This window comes from Hylobates moloch, unplaced genomic scaffold (assembly GCF_009828535.3).
Source record: "Hylobates moloch isolate HMO894 unplaced genomic scaffold, HMol_V3 SCAFFOLD_6, whole genome shotgun sequence".
Classification (NCBI taxonomy): Eukaryota; Metazoa; Chordata; class Mammalia; order Primates; family Hylobatidae; genus Hylobates; species Hylobates moloch.
In genome coordinates, this window is record NW_026652281.1 from 67,526,452 (window position 1) to 67,541,419 (window position 14,968).

The 14,968-nt window shown below is 40.2% G+C and overlaps 1 protein-coding gene and 2 pseudogenes across 2 annotated transcripts in view; 1 reads left to right on the forward strand and 2 right to left on the reverse strand.

The window, feature by feature from the left end:
* Nucleotides 1–14,968, reverse strand: part of FAM151B (family with sequence similarity 151 member B) — a 69,585-nt gene that overhangs the window by 47,597 nt on the left and 7,020 nt on the right. For both annotated transcript variants that reach the window (XM_032156943.2, XM_058440759.1), the window contains exon 2: nt 7,433–7,558. In XM_032156943.2, the coding sequence (XP_032012834.1) occupies nt 7,433–7,558 (126 nt within the window). The remainder of the gene's footprint in view (nt 1–7,432; nt 7,559–14,968) is intronic.
* On the reverse strand, nt 7,923–9,034 carry LOC116471054 (60S ribosomal protein L7-like; annotated as a pseudogene).
* LOC116470275 (ubiquitin-ribosomal protein eS31 fusion protein-like) lies at nt 9,245–10,832 on the forward strand (annotated as a pseudogene).

A 14,968-nucleotide genomic window follows, 5' to 3' on the forward strand; every position in this document is an offset into this window, starting at 1 on the left:
CAGCATATAGAGAAAAGATTTCCAACTCAGGACTTCCTGAATTCGAAAATAAAACTGTTTCTTATTCCTGTCCTCTCCAGCTGGCAAGACATTCTCAAAGTAAAAGACAGTCTCAGGCCAAAAGTTAAATCTAGGGTGTTGCCTGTCTTAGTCTGCATTATACTGTGATGGCAGAATAACACAGACTGGGTAATTTATAATAAACCGACATTTATTGGCTCACCATTCTGGAACCTGGGAAATCTAATATCAAAGTGCTGACACTTAAAAGAGGGCCTTCTCACTGCATTTTCACCTGGTGGAAGGCGGAGGGAGAGAACACCCACTTTCCAAAGTCCTTTTAATATGGCATTAAACCCACCCATGAAGGTGGACCCCTCATGGCCTAATCACCTCACAGTAGTGTTACACTGGCAATTAAATTTCAACATGAAGCCAGAGTGGTGGCTCACTCCTGTAATCCCCGCACTTTGGGAGGCAGAGGCGGGAGGATCACTTGAGCATAGGAGTTCAAGACCAGCCTGGGCAACATAGTGAGACCTCATCTCTACTGAAATAAATAAATAAATAAATAAGCCAGGCATACTGGTGGCACACACCTGTAGTCCCAGCTACTTGGAAGGCTGAGGAGGGAGAATTGCTTAAGCCTAAGAGGTCAAGCCTGTAGTGAGCTATGACTGCGTCACTGCACTACGGCCCGGGTGACAGAATGAGACCTTCTCTCTAAAAAAAAAACAAAAAATTTCAACATGAGTTTTGGATGGAACAAACATTCAAACCACAGCACCACCAGCAAAATATGGCCTCAGTGTCAATATCAAGCCAAGGGTACAACCATATGACCCTTTATTAAGCCCTCAGAAAGAAGGTGCCTCAGGTAGCCACATAGCTAGATATGGAATCTTCTGGAATCTTAAGGGTGTTGTCCACAGCACCTTAACTTGCATACCAAAGTAGAGAGAGGCCTACCTCAAAGAGACTTGGGGGTGTGCCTTCTGATTAAATTTAATATATTAAAAGCCCACTATATTTTTAAGGGAGATATATCTACTTGGACATAAAAGGACAGAGATAGTTCGAAACGAAAAGAAGTCTGTGGGCTCCCAAATTTCTACAGGCATGGAACAGGCTAAGAAAGCTACTCAGCTGCAAATATGAGCCAATTTCCAAAGAGCACACAAAGAGATGCTCACCAGCATTAGTCTTTAGGGGATGCAAATCTACACCACAATGAGACACCAACTCATATATACTTAGCTGGCTATAATTTTAAAAAAAATGTACAGTAACAAGTGTTGGCAAAGATGTGGAGAAACTAGAACCCTTTATCCACACTGCTAGGAGGAATGTAAAAAGGAGCAGGCACTTTGGAAAAGTGTGGCAGTTCTTTAAAAAGTTAAACATATAGTTACCATATGACCCAGCAATTCTACTTCTAGACATATAAGCAAGAGAACTGAAAACACATGTCTACAAAAACACCTGTATGTGAATGTTCATAGCAGCAGTAATCATAGTAGCGAAAAAGGGAAACAACCAATGGCTATCAATTGATGAATGGATAAACAAAATGTGGTATATACACACAAAAAAAGATTCAGCCAGAAAAATGAATAAAGAACCGATACATACTAGAAAATAGCTGAACTTTGAAAACGTAATAATTGAAAGAAGCCAGTCACAAAAGGCCACATAGGAAGGTGCTTCCCTGAATTTTGATTCTGGAGTCAGGAAAAGCCTTTTTGAAGAAGTGACAATTCAGCTGATACCAAAGGATCAGCTTAAGGGGTTAGCAAGGCAGAGCGTGGGGAAAAGAGCTTTCCAGGAAAGAATGTGTATGACAGCCCAAGGAGGAGGGAGCGTAGCCATGTGAGGCACTGCTGTGAGGCCAGTGTGGGAATTTCTAGGAATGTGAAAACACTGTGAAGGTGAACTTGGAGACACAGGCCAGTCTGTGCAGGGCCTTCAGGTTATTGAGGTAGTTTGAAGATGCCAATAAATAGCACCCCTTTCTCCAAATTGATCTGTTTTTTTTTGTTTGAGACAGAGTCTTGCTCTGTCGCCCAGGCTGGAATGCAGTGGCATGATCTCAGCTCACTGCAGCCTCTGTCTCCTGGGTTCAAGTGATTCTCCTGCCTCAGCCTCCCAAGTAGCTGGGATTACAGGCATGCACCACCATGCCCAGCTAACTTTTGTATTTTTAGTAGAGACAGGGTTTCTCCACGTTGCCCAGGCTGGTCTCAAACTCCTGGTCTCAAGCAGTCCACCTGCCTCGGCCTCCCAAAGTGCTGGGATTACAGGCATGAGCCACCACACCTGGCCTCCAAATGGATCTTGAGAAATAAAATAGCCAAGTTAAGTAGACAGGGATCAAAGTATACTTGTATTACCTCTAAAGCTAGGTCAGAGGACACAGCTTAGTTGAGAACTAAATAAGCCTGTGCCTTCTACCTGCTAACTACCACAGTCACCCTCTAGTCCTTTGAAGCAAAGTTCTAACAAATACAAATATCCAGATGGCTGCTTCCCAGTGGAAGAGAAGAGCTCACTCCTTTGTCCAGCACATTTTTTTTTTTTTTTTGAGATGGAGTCTCGCCCTGTTACCCAGGCTGGAGTGCAGTGGCATGATCTTGGCTCACTGCAACCTCTGCTTCCTGGGTTCAAGCGATTCTCCTGCCTCAGCCTCCCAAATAGCTGGAACTACAGGCATGCACCACCATGCACGCTAATTTTTGTATTTTTAGTTGAGACGGAGTTTCACCATGTTGACCAGGCTGGTCTCAACCTCCCGAAGTGCTGGGATTACAGGCATGAGCCACCTTGCTTGGCCTAGTGCATTTGATAGATAGCTCCACCCAGTCAAGAACTACAAACCATAACAATCTCTCCACCTCTGTGACAGAAATAAACAGTGAGGCAAGAGGTCAAAGTCTTTAGGGAAAAAAAATCTCTCCTCTTGGAAACCACAGCAGTAGAACCAAACATGTTTCCATCTAGCAATTATATTAAAGATTTTAAATGGAACACCATTTGAGACCAATAAAGAGGCTTGATTTATATTTAAATATACCACTTTGGATGCTGGCTGGAAAATAAACTGGACAGCGGCAAGTGTGGAAGCAGGGAAAATAAGCTATCTAATTAGGATGGACTCAGAGATCTATTGGATGCTTCTGGCTGCAAATAAATAGAAATTCCGATTCAAGCTAGTAGATTTATCATCTCAAATAACTAAAAGTCCAGGGGTCAGGTGAGCTTTAAATGTGGTACAATCAGCAGCTCAGTGACGCTATCGTGATCTTTATGTCTCTTTTCTTCACTCTCCTTGGTGTTGTCTTCATCATAAGGCTAATTTCATCTCATGATTTTTAAGAAAGCTACCAATAACCACTGGGGCTACATATTTTCATGTTCACATATTTCAATTTTAAGATATAAAACTTCTTTGGTAATTATACATATAATTACTTTGAGTCTAATTGAGCCCTATTTGATCACTTGCCCACCATGGGAGCAATATGAATCATCAGGAAAACTTCAAGTGCTGATTAACTTATTGTAATCCACCCCTGGAGCTACAAATGGAATTGGTTTCCATATGCCTGTATGGAGCAGAAATGGATACCTTAATAAAAGTAAAGTTCTTGGCCGGGCACGGTGGCTCACACCTGTAATCCCAGCACTTTGGGAGGCCGAGGCAGGCGGATCATGAGGTCAGGAGTTCGAGACCAGTCTGGCCAACACAGTGAAACCTTGTCTCTACTAAAAATACAAAAAATTAGCCGGTGTGGTGGTGTGAGCCTGTAATCCCAGCTACTCGGGAGGCTGAAGCAGGAGAATCACGTGAATACAGGAGGCAGAGGTTGCAGTGAGCCGAGATAGCACCATTGCCCTCCAGCCCAGATGACAGTGTGAGACTCCATCTCAAACAAACAACAAAAAAAAGTTCTTATAGGAAGAAAGAAAAGGGGACTGGTGATGCAGTAAGAACTCAATGGATGTTTGCTATGTCTCTCTTCTCTAAGCTATACCATATTTAAGCTCTTTTAATTACAGTGAGGCAAAGCATAAAATAACAAAATGGCTGGGTGTGGTGCTCACACCTGTAATCCCAGCACTTTGGGAGGCTGAGGCAGGAGGATTGCTTGAAGCCAGGAGTTTGGGACCAGACTCTCTACAAAAAATAAAAATAAAGAAATAAACACCAAAACACCAAGACCAGTCAAAGAGTTTTATACTCCTTTTACTCTCTATCAAATGCAATTCTAAGCAATGTCCAGGTACTATCCAAACAGCTTCCAGCCCTCTGCCAAAGGTGGAATTCTTCAACCATGTGAATAGTGCTGAGTCCTGATGTTTGTGTGGCTTATCTCGCCAGGGGGAGGGCAGATACAGAGAAGTTGTTCTTTCACCCTATGGCCAAATCTCTGCAAGGACAACAGGGCAAGTGAATTTGCAGAAAGACAGATGATCTAGTCTTTTATTATTTTCTCAGGGCGAAGTTGGGAAAGGAGGTTGTAGGTCTCCCTTATCAGTGTGGTTATGAAGGGGCACAAAAGCTTGGAATCTTTCATTTAAGAGTGATAGTCTAATCCCAGCACTTTGGGAGACTGAGTTGGGTGGATCACGAGACCAGGAGATGGAGACCATCCTGGCCAACATGGTGAAACCGCATCTCTACTAAAACTACAAAAATTAGCTGGGCATGGTGGCATATGCCTGTAGTCCCAGCTACTCGGAGGCTGAGGCAGGAGGATGGCTTGAACCCGGGAGGCAGAGGTTGCAGTGAGCGTAGATCATGCCACTGCACTCCAGCCTGGCGACAGATCAAGACTCCATCTCCAAAAAAAAAAGAATAATAGTCACAGTCTGCTAATTCCATTATTTCCAACAGATAGAAAAAAAAATCGGTAAATGGGCAAGTTGAGGAGTCTCCGGGCCCATGTAAAGTATGTTCCTAAGGTCATCTACATGAAAAAAATGGGGAACTACAGCAGTATGAGCAAGAAATCCTGGTGGCTTCTAGGATAGTGATAAGAAAGATGGAGAGATATGGACTAATTCAAAATGCATTTTGGAATAGAATCATAATGATTGGATATTAGATCCAAGAATAAAGAAAGGAGCGAATAAATGGCTCCTAGATTTCTGGTTGAAACATCTAAGTAGATTGTGGTGCCATTTCCTGAGACAGGAAAGATCATAGAAAGTACAGGTTAGTAAATATAGTCAAGAATCTCATTTCGGATAATGTAAATTTGAGACTCATGAGAAATCTCTAAGTGGAAATATCAATAAGCAGTTGGATAGACTAATATTAACAGTCCTAACAAGAGAGGGAGACCTGGCCTGGAGACATAGAAGATATAGAAGCTGCCCAGCCCCTCTCCCTACTCTCCCATCCAAAGCCCGTGGGTAGAAGACTTTTAAAAGTCAGGGCACACTTCTGCTTGGGAGACGGCACGGTTCTAACAGTCTCATATAACAGGGACAGCCAGAGGAGGAAGTCTATATATCAAGGCATACGTTGCCTCACCCACAGGAGCTCCAGCTTGTGACCATGGCCAGACTTTGCCTTGCTTCATCAAATCCTGTTCAGCATAGCAAAAGTAACTTTTCACCATCCTCAGGCTATGATGGAAAAGGGCTTTGTATATACTATTATTATACAAATTGTACAATTTTTTTAAGTTGTATATAGATTTTCAGTTGTTAAAGAAAAACAGAATTTATTTTCTATTTTGACCTTGAATCCTGAGATTTTCTTTTCTTTTTTTTTTTTTTTTGAGACAAGGTCTCACTCTGTCACCTAGGTTGGAGTGCAATGGCGCGATCACAGCTCACTGCAGCCTCCACCTCATGGGCTCAATCGATCCTCTTGCCTCAGCTTCCTGAGTAGCTGTGACTACAGGTACATGCCACCATGCCTGGCTAATTTTTCTATTTTTTGTAGAGACAGGGTCTCACTATGTTGCCTAGGTTTATCATGAAATCCTGGGGTCAAATGACCCACCCACTTTGGCTTCCCAAAGTGCTGGGATTACAGGCATGAGCCACCAGCCCTGATCACACCCTGAGATTTTCTAAGTTCACCTATTTATTATGATCATTTATCTATAGAATCTTTTTTGTTTTCTATATACACAATCATATTGTCTGTGAATAATGGTTTTATTTCTTCCTTTTCTATCATTCTTTCATTTTTAAAAACTGAGACATAATTTACATACTATAAAATTTACCCTTTTAAAGTGAACCCTTTACTGGTTTTTATTTAGTGTATTCAGAAGGTTATGCAACTATCACCACTCTCTAATTCTAGAAATATTTGATCGTTCAAAAAAGAAACACTGTACTCATTAGCATTGACTCCTTACAGTTCCTGGCAATCATTAATCAACTATTTCCTGAGGCATCAATTTTGCTAAAATTCATTTACTAAATAATCATTGTGTAGTTATTATATGCTATGCACTATTTTAGGCATTAAAGATTCAATATGAAACAAGACAAAGTTCTTCCTTTTGAGGAGAAAAACACAATTTAAAACAGTGTTTTGACAATAAAAGAAGCTCAGATATATAATGGATTAGGATGCAAAAATGCATACATTTTACAATAAAATATGGAACTTCAAGGTAATGTCCTGTTGGACCAGGTACTGCAAGCTCTGCCCCGGCCCTGTGGTGATATGCTTTCATTCTCCTTTCCTGCTGCAGCCAACATGAGCACTTTATAGGAAAAGGTTGAGAAACACTGCTATAATGTTCATCTGTATAATGAAGGGATATACATACAACGATTACAGGTTGAATCAGTAAACAAAAGGCTTGATTTTCAGCTTAGACATAAATATTGCCCAATTACTTATTAATTATAAATTGGTATACAATGCCTTCATCCATCCATTGAACAAATATTGAGTGAGTTTCTCATTAGTACATGAGGAAAAACATAAAAATACGTAAGATACATGGTCCTGATCTTAAAAGTTTTACTCAAATCACTACCTAAGAAAATATAATAATATTTGAGAGTTTCGAATCCGACATAACAGGCAAATTGCTTCTGGAAAATAAGAAAACTCTTCCATTATGCAATTTGTCCATTTTGTAAACAAAACAAAACACTTTATAAAAATGTTCAGCCTGGTGTGATGGCTCACAGATTGCCTGAGCCCAGGAGTTTGAACCTGCAATGAGCTGTGATTACACCTTTGAATTCCAGCCTGGGCAACAGAGAGAGACTATGTCTCTAAAAATGAATAAATAATAATTAAATAATAAATAAAAATAAATAAAATACTCATGTCAGCCTGGAACTTACACTTGGATCACCTGTCTCTAGTATCTGCAAATATACCTAGATATCAAAAAAGGAGTTGAATTAATCTATTATCCAAAGTAAATTACAAGTAACTGTACTGACTTACTTTTCAGTGCTTCATTCATCTGTGCCTTGTGGTTAGCTGCATGATACCAGGTGATCTCAGCGCCATCTTCTGCTGTAATCTGGCTATTTCTCAGAAAATATTCCAGTATATTTTCACTCCAAGATCCTAAAATAACAATATTTACATGAAAAGTAATATTGTTTTTTATAGGATAAATTTTTTAAAATTTCATTGTGTATATTTGAGATACACATATGCTGTTATATGATATATATAGATAGTAAAAAGGTTCCTATAATGAAGCAAATTAACATATCCATCATCTCACCTATCTGTTTTCTCTGTGTGTGGCAAGAACAGCTAAAATCTCATTTAACATGAATCCCTTATATACAGTACAGTTTTATTACCTGGAGTCCTCATGTTGCACATTAGATCTTGACTTACTCATCTTTTTTTTTTTTTTCAATTTGAGAGCAGGTACTGTTTATTAACCGACCAGCTTAGAAAAATAATCATGGTAGACATCTTAGTTCATTCTAATAAGCCTGTTGATCTGGTCCTCCCTGTTGCCAGCATCTCCACCTTCTACAAAATGGGTGGTCTCTTGGCTAGCTGCGGTGGCTCACGCTGTAATCCCAGCACTCTGGGAGGCCGAGGCGGGCGGATTACTTGAGGTCATGAGTCCGAGACCAGCCTGGCCAACATGGTGAAACCCCGTCTCTAACAAAAATACAAGAAAAAAAAATTAGCCAGGTGTGGTGGCACACGCCTGTAATCCCAGTTACTCCAGAGGCTGAGGCAGGAAAATCGCTTGAACATGGGAGGCAGAGGTTGCAGTGAGCCGAGATCACGCCACTGCACTCCAGCCTGGGTGACAGAGCGAGACTCTGTCTCAAAAATAAAATAAAATAAAATAAAATAAAATAAAATAAAATAAAATGAAATAAAATAAAATAAAATAAAAATGGATGGTCTTTTTCTTCATACCGCCTCATGGAGAAGATAATTTGCAGGGCCACAGGAAGTTATTTGCTTCTTTGAAGTGTTTTCCAACAGTATAGATCTCATGAATCAGATCCTCCATGCAGATGATGCTATATTTACCAAGAGATGGAGCAATCAAAGTGTTATCTGTTAAAGCAATTCACTTCTTATTGATTTTGCCATTACCACGCTTGTGGATTAGTTCATTTACTGACTTCAGATTCGGGTACCCCCATGCAATATATGGCTCTACAATCCTCAGCATGTTAACTGAAGCCTGTTGAGCTTCACAAAGGTTCCATTGAAGATTTGATGAAGGCAAAGAAGCTGCAACACCTTTCGGACCTTTGGGCTCACACCATTGACACCTCTGATCCTGAGAACAAACGCCAATTTGGGTTCTGCAGGTACATAGAAGTTGCCAGCTTTTCTTACCATCCTTGCCATTTGAAATTCAGTTCTGTATATCTGCCTATATTCCTTGTGATAGTGTTTTGCTTTTTCACAGATAAGCTTCCTCCTTGCCTTTCAAAGCATCTTTTTGGCAAACTTCTTTCTCAAGCACTTGATCTTCAGCTCTGCAAAATTCTTTTGCTTTTTCTTAAGGGTTTCTGGCACAGCAGGGACCTTCTCCTTCTCTTCTACACCCTCCATGGTTCCAGCCAGAAAAAGAGGCAACTTGCTCATCTTACATATCTGTTCTGTATCCTCTAACCTACATCTCCCCATTTCCTCTGCTTCCCCCTCCCAATAGCCATTGTTTTGTCATGTATTTCTGTTATATTTGAATTTTTTTTTATTCCACATATAAGTGAGATCATACACTATTTTTCTTTCTATGTCTGGCTTATTTCACTTAGCATAATGTCCTCCGGGCTCATCCACGTTGTGGAAAATGGTAAGTTCTCGTTCTTCTTTAGGGCTGAATAATATTCCATTTTATCTATGTACCACAGTTTATTTATTCATTCATCTATCAACAAACACTTGTTGCTTCCATACCTTGGCTACTGTAAATAATGCTGCAATGAACATGGGAGTGCAGATATCTTTACAAAGTGGTGATTTCATTTCTTTTGGGTATGTGCCCAGAAAAGGGATTGCTGAGTTATGGAGTAAAAAAAAAAATTTAACAAAGAACAAACAAGATATTGAGGGATAATAACAAAGTAGTTAGGCTGGGAAAAATATAAGATTTTAAAAACAGAGAACAAGTATTATGATGTGGCAAGTATATAATATACATAAACATGTTATATATTATATAATGTAATAACTAGTAGACAGGATAGTCTGAACATCAGAAGCATAAGAATGTAGGAAGAAAATAAAACTAAAACAGATATTTAAAAGTTGGAAATTTCGTATGATGTTCTCTACAATGCTGGTCCCAGAAATATAAGGAAAACTGATGAAAAGTCAAAGCTATACTTAAAATTCTAAGTTTTACACACTTAAGTGTTTTCTCTACCTGAAGCCCCATTCTATATTTATATTAACAATTTAATATTTAAATTGCATATCTTACTGCATATCTACCTTCGGATTATTCTCAGCAACATCTATATGAGTGAGCAAGTAATCTCTTGAATTAGCATTCATAAGTTTATCTAGCGTGTACAATATACATAATTCTCATATCTTTCAAATACTTTTTGGTATAACATCTTTTCTCTTGATTAAGCATTAAAACTTGTGAGTTAACCAAGACTAAGGTAAGTGGTCGCAAAAATATCTGAACCCAGATCTATTCCATACTATATCATAACATACAAGAAAAAAATGCTGAAGAAAAGTTGTCCATAATTTTACCTCCCTAATCCTTGTTCATGCTTCAAACATTTATTAAGAGCCTAGCAAGTGGCTGCAAATTCCCCATGCATGAGATTCTTTCCTCTGTTAATTATTTGTTTGTTAACTCTGCCTAACAACAGTTAAAAACCTAAAACTACTTCTTTTTTTGTTTTTTTTCCATCTGCCATCTGTGGTGGAGCTGCCACCAAAATGCAGATTTCGTAAAAACCCTTCCGGGGAAGATCACTACCCTCAAGGTTGAACCCTCGGACACAATAGAAAAGGTAAAGGCCAAAATCCAGGAATTCCTCCCGATCAGCAAAGGATCTCTGCTGGCAAGCAGTTGGAAAATAGAGGTACTCTGTCTGACTACAACATTCAAAAGGAGCCTACTCTTCATCTTGGGTTGAGAATTTATGGTGGTGCTAGGAAAAGGAAAAAGTCTTACACCACTCCCAAGAATAATAAACACAAGAGAAAGAAGGTGACGCTGGCTGTCCTGAAATATTATAAGGTGGAAGAGAATGGCAAAATTTGTCACCTTTGTCGAGAGTGCCATTCAGATGGTGCTGGAGTGTTTATGGCAAGCTACTTTGACAGACATTATTGTGGCAAATGTTGTCTAACTTACTGCTTCAACAAACCAGAAGACAAGTAATTGTCTATGAGTTAATAAAAGACATGAGCTAACATCTTTTTTAAAAACCCCCCAAAAAACCAAAAACCTTAAACCTAAAAAATGACTATCAGAAACTGCTGATAAGATATTGAGAAAAAGTAAAATTTGATCAGAGAATGGAGGGGCATATAAAGACAAATTCCAACTAACATACATGGGACTTAGCAATCACTTCTAACACTGGGCTGCAGAATTCAAAAAAAAAAAAGGACAGTTAGGGGGAGGATCCGCTATCCCCAAAGCAGTCTCCCACTCAAAACATGTGGCCCTATTTGGCATATATAATAGAGTCATAGACCTTTCACACTGAGATGGCAACACATGGCCACCATTCTTTAAAATATTAAGGTAGCCATTTTAGAAGGCACATTATTGATTGGCTATAACAAATGTCCAACAATAGGAAAATAATTAAATCACAGTACATATGCATGATAGAATATGTGACTAATGTGGCTGTTAAAAATGAAGGTTTTGAGATACACCAAATGATTTAGAGAACTGATAAGCATGACGTTACCAGAAAAACCTAAATGTTGGTTAACGGTTCATATTGGATATTTCCACAGCACTTTTTATTTATTTTATTTATTTATTTATTTAAGTTATAGGGTACATGTGTACAACGTGCAGGTTTGTTACATATGTATACATGTGCCATGTTGGTGTGCTGCACCCATTAACTTGTCATTTACATTAGGTATATCTCCTAATGCTTTCCCTCCCCCGTCGCCCCACCCCATGACAGGCCCTCGTGTGTGATGTTCCCCTTCCTTCCACAGCACTTTTCAACTAAACATACTGCATTCAGAATTTTTATAAAGACAACTTACAAAGTAATAATAAAATACCAGGACTCTAGAATTTAAAAAAATTTAAAGTAAAATGTTTTCCTTACCCTTTTACTAAGTGAAATTGTTAGTTTGTATTTAAGCCATGACTGTATATATCTTTTTTTTTTTTTTTTTTGAGACGGAGTCTCGCTCTGTCACCCAGGCTGGAGTGCAGTGGTGCGATCTCTGCTCACTGCAAGCTCCGTCTCCCGGGTTTGCACCATTCTCCTGCCTCGGCCTCCCGAGTAGCTGGGACTACAGGCGCCCGCCATCACGCCCGGCTACTTTTTTGTACATTTAGTAGAGATGGGGTTTCACCATGTTAGCCGGATGGTCTCGATCCACCCGCCTTGGCCTTCCAAAGTGCTGGGATTACAGGCGTGAGCCACCGTGCCCAGCCGACTGTATATATCTTAAAACTTACAGAGGATCCAATTACCTATGATCTAAGGTCTTAGTATTATTATTTAAACAGGCTATAACTCTGAAAACAGGGCCAAGAGAAAGGTAAAAACAGTTGCAACTTTTTTAAGATTGAGTTTTTGAGTAGTTTTTTATTGTTTTTGTTTTTTGTTTTTTTGTTTTTGTTTTCGTTTTTGTTTTTGAGACAGTCTTGCTCTGTCACTCAGGCTGGAGTGCAGGGGCATGATCTCAGCTCACTGCAATCTCTGCCTACTGCGTTCAAACAATTCTTATGCTTCAGCCTTCCGAGCAGCTGGGATTACCGGCATGAACCATCACATCGGCTACTTTTTGTATTTTTAGTAGAAATGGTGTTTCACCATGTTGGCCAGGTTGTTCTCAAACTCCTGGCCTCAAGCAATCTGCCGCCCTCGGCCTCCCAAAGTGCTGAGATTACAGGCGTGAGCCACAGTGCCTGGCCTTTTGAGCAGTTTTCATTCACAGAAAAAAATTAGGCTGGGCATGGTGGCTCACCCCTGCAATCCCAGCACTTTGGGAGGTCGAGGTGGGCAGATCATCTAAGGTCAGGAGTTCGAGACCAGCCTGGCCAATATGTTGAAACCCCTTCTCTACTAGAAATACAAAAATTAGCTGGGTGTGGTGGCTCACGTCTGTAGTTCCAGCTACTCAGGAGTCTGAGGCAGGGAAATAGCTTGAACCCAGGAGGTAGAGGTTGCAGTGAGCCTAGATCACACCACTGCACTCTGGCCTGGGTGTCAGAGCAAGACTCCATCTCAAAAAAAAAAAAAAAAAAAAAATTAAGCAAAAAGAGCAAAGTTCCCATATCATCCCCACTCGTCCCTCAGTTTCCCCGGTTTTTGCTGTTTTGGTAATTAAAAAATTGCTTTTATTTAAAGCTCCCCAATTTTTAACATCTTGCATTAGTGTGGTATGTCTGTTAGAATAGATGAGCCAATACTGACATTTTGTTATTAACTAAAGTCCATAGTTTACATTAGAATTCACACTTGGTGTCATACATTTTATAGGTTTTGACAGATGTCTAGGTGTACATCTGAGATAGCAGGTTCAGTTATGGGCCACTGGAATAAAGTGAGTATCACAATAAAGCAGGTCACACAAGTTTTGGTTTCCCAGTACATATAAAAGTTATGTTTACACTGTTACACTGTAGCCTATTAGTTGTACAATAGCATTATGTCTAAAAAAAAATGTGCGTACCTTAATTTTAAAATACTTTATTGCTAAAAAGTGTTAACAATCATCTGAGCCTTCTGCTAGCTGTAATCTTTTTACTGGTGGAGGGTCTTGCTTCGATGTTGATGGCTACTGACCAATCAGGGTGGTGGTTGCTGAAGGCTGTGGTGGCTGTGACAATTTCTTAAAATAAGACAATGAAGTTAACGACATCAGTGGATTCTTCCTTTCATGAAAGATCTCTCTGTAGCACACAATCTGTTTGATGGCATTTTGCCCAGAGAAGAGCTTTCAAAATGAGAGTCAATTCTCTCAAACTCTGCTGCTGCTTTAACAACTAAGTGTATGTAATATTCTTTATCATCTGTAGTCATTTCAACAATGTTCACAGCATCTTCACCAGAAGTGGATAACATCTCAAGAAACTATCGTCTTTGCTCATACATAAGAAGGAACTCGTAGTTTATTAAAATCTTATCATAAAATTGCAATAATGTAGTCACATCTTCAGGCTCCATTCTAATTCTAGTTCTCTTGTTATTTCTTTTTTTTTTTTTTTTTTGAGACGGAGTCTAGCTGTTTCGCCCAGGCTAGAGTGCAGTGGCACGATCTCAGCTCACTGCAAGCTCTGCCTTCCAGGTTCATGCCATTCCCCTGCCTCAGCCTCCCGAGTAGCTGGGACTACAGGTGCCCACCACCACGCGTGGCTAATTTTTTGTATTTTTAGTAGAGACAGGGTTTCACTGTGTTAGCCAGGATGGTCTCGATCTCCTGACCTCATGATCCATCTGCCTCGGCCTCCCAAAGTGCTGGGATTACAGGCATGAGCCACTGCGCCCCACCTTCTCTTGCTATTTCTATCACATTTGCAGTCACATCCTCTGTTGAAGTCTTGCATCCATCAAAGTCACCCATGAGAGTTGGAATCAACTTCTTCCAAACTCCTGTTAATGTTGATATTTTTACCTTCTCCCATTAATCACAAATCTGCTTGATGGAATCTAGGATGATGACTCTTTGCCCACATCCATCAGAGGAATCACTATCTATGGCAGCTATAGATTTACAAAACATTTCTCAAATAATAAGACTTGAAAGTCAAGATTACCCTTTGATCCACGGGCTGCAGAATAGATGCAAGCATGCAGGAAAACAACATCAATCTCTTTGCACATCTCCATCAGAGCTCTTGGGTGACCAGGTGCCTTGTCAATGAACAGTAATATCTTGAAAGAAATCTGTTTTTTTCCTGAGCAGTAGGTCCCCAGAGTGGGCTTAAAATATTCTGTAAATCATGCTGTAAACAGATGTGCTATCATCCAGGCTTTGTTGCTACTTTTCTAGAGAACAGGCAGAGAAGTAGATGTAGCATAATTCTTTTTTTTTTTTTTTTTTTTTTGAGACAGAGTCTCGCTCTGTCGCCCAGGCTGGAGTGCAGTGGCGCAATCTCGGCTCACTGCAAGCTCCGCCTCCCGGGTTCATGCCATTCTCCTGCCTCAGCCTCTCTGAGTAGCTGGGACTACAGGCGCCCGCCACCACGCCCAGCTGATTTTTTTTGTATTTTTAGTAGAGACGGGGTTTCACCGTGGTCTCGATCTCCTGACCTCGTGATCCGCCCGCCTCGGCCTCCCAAATTGCTGGGATTACAAGCGTGAGCCACCG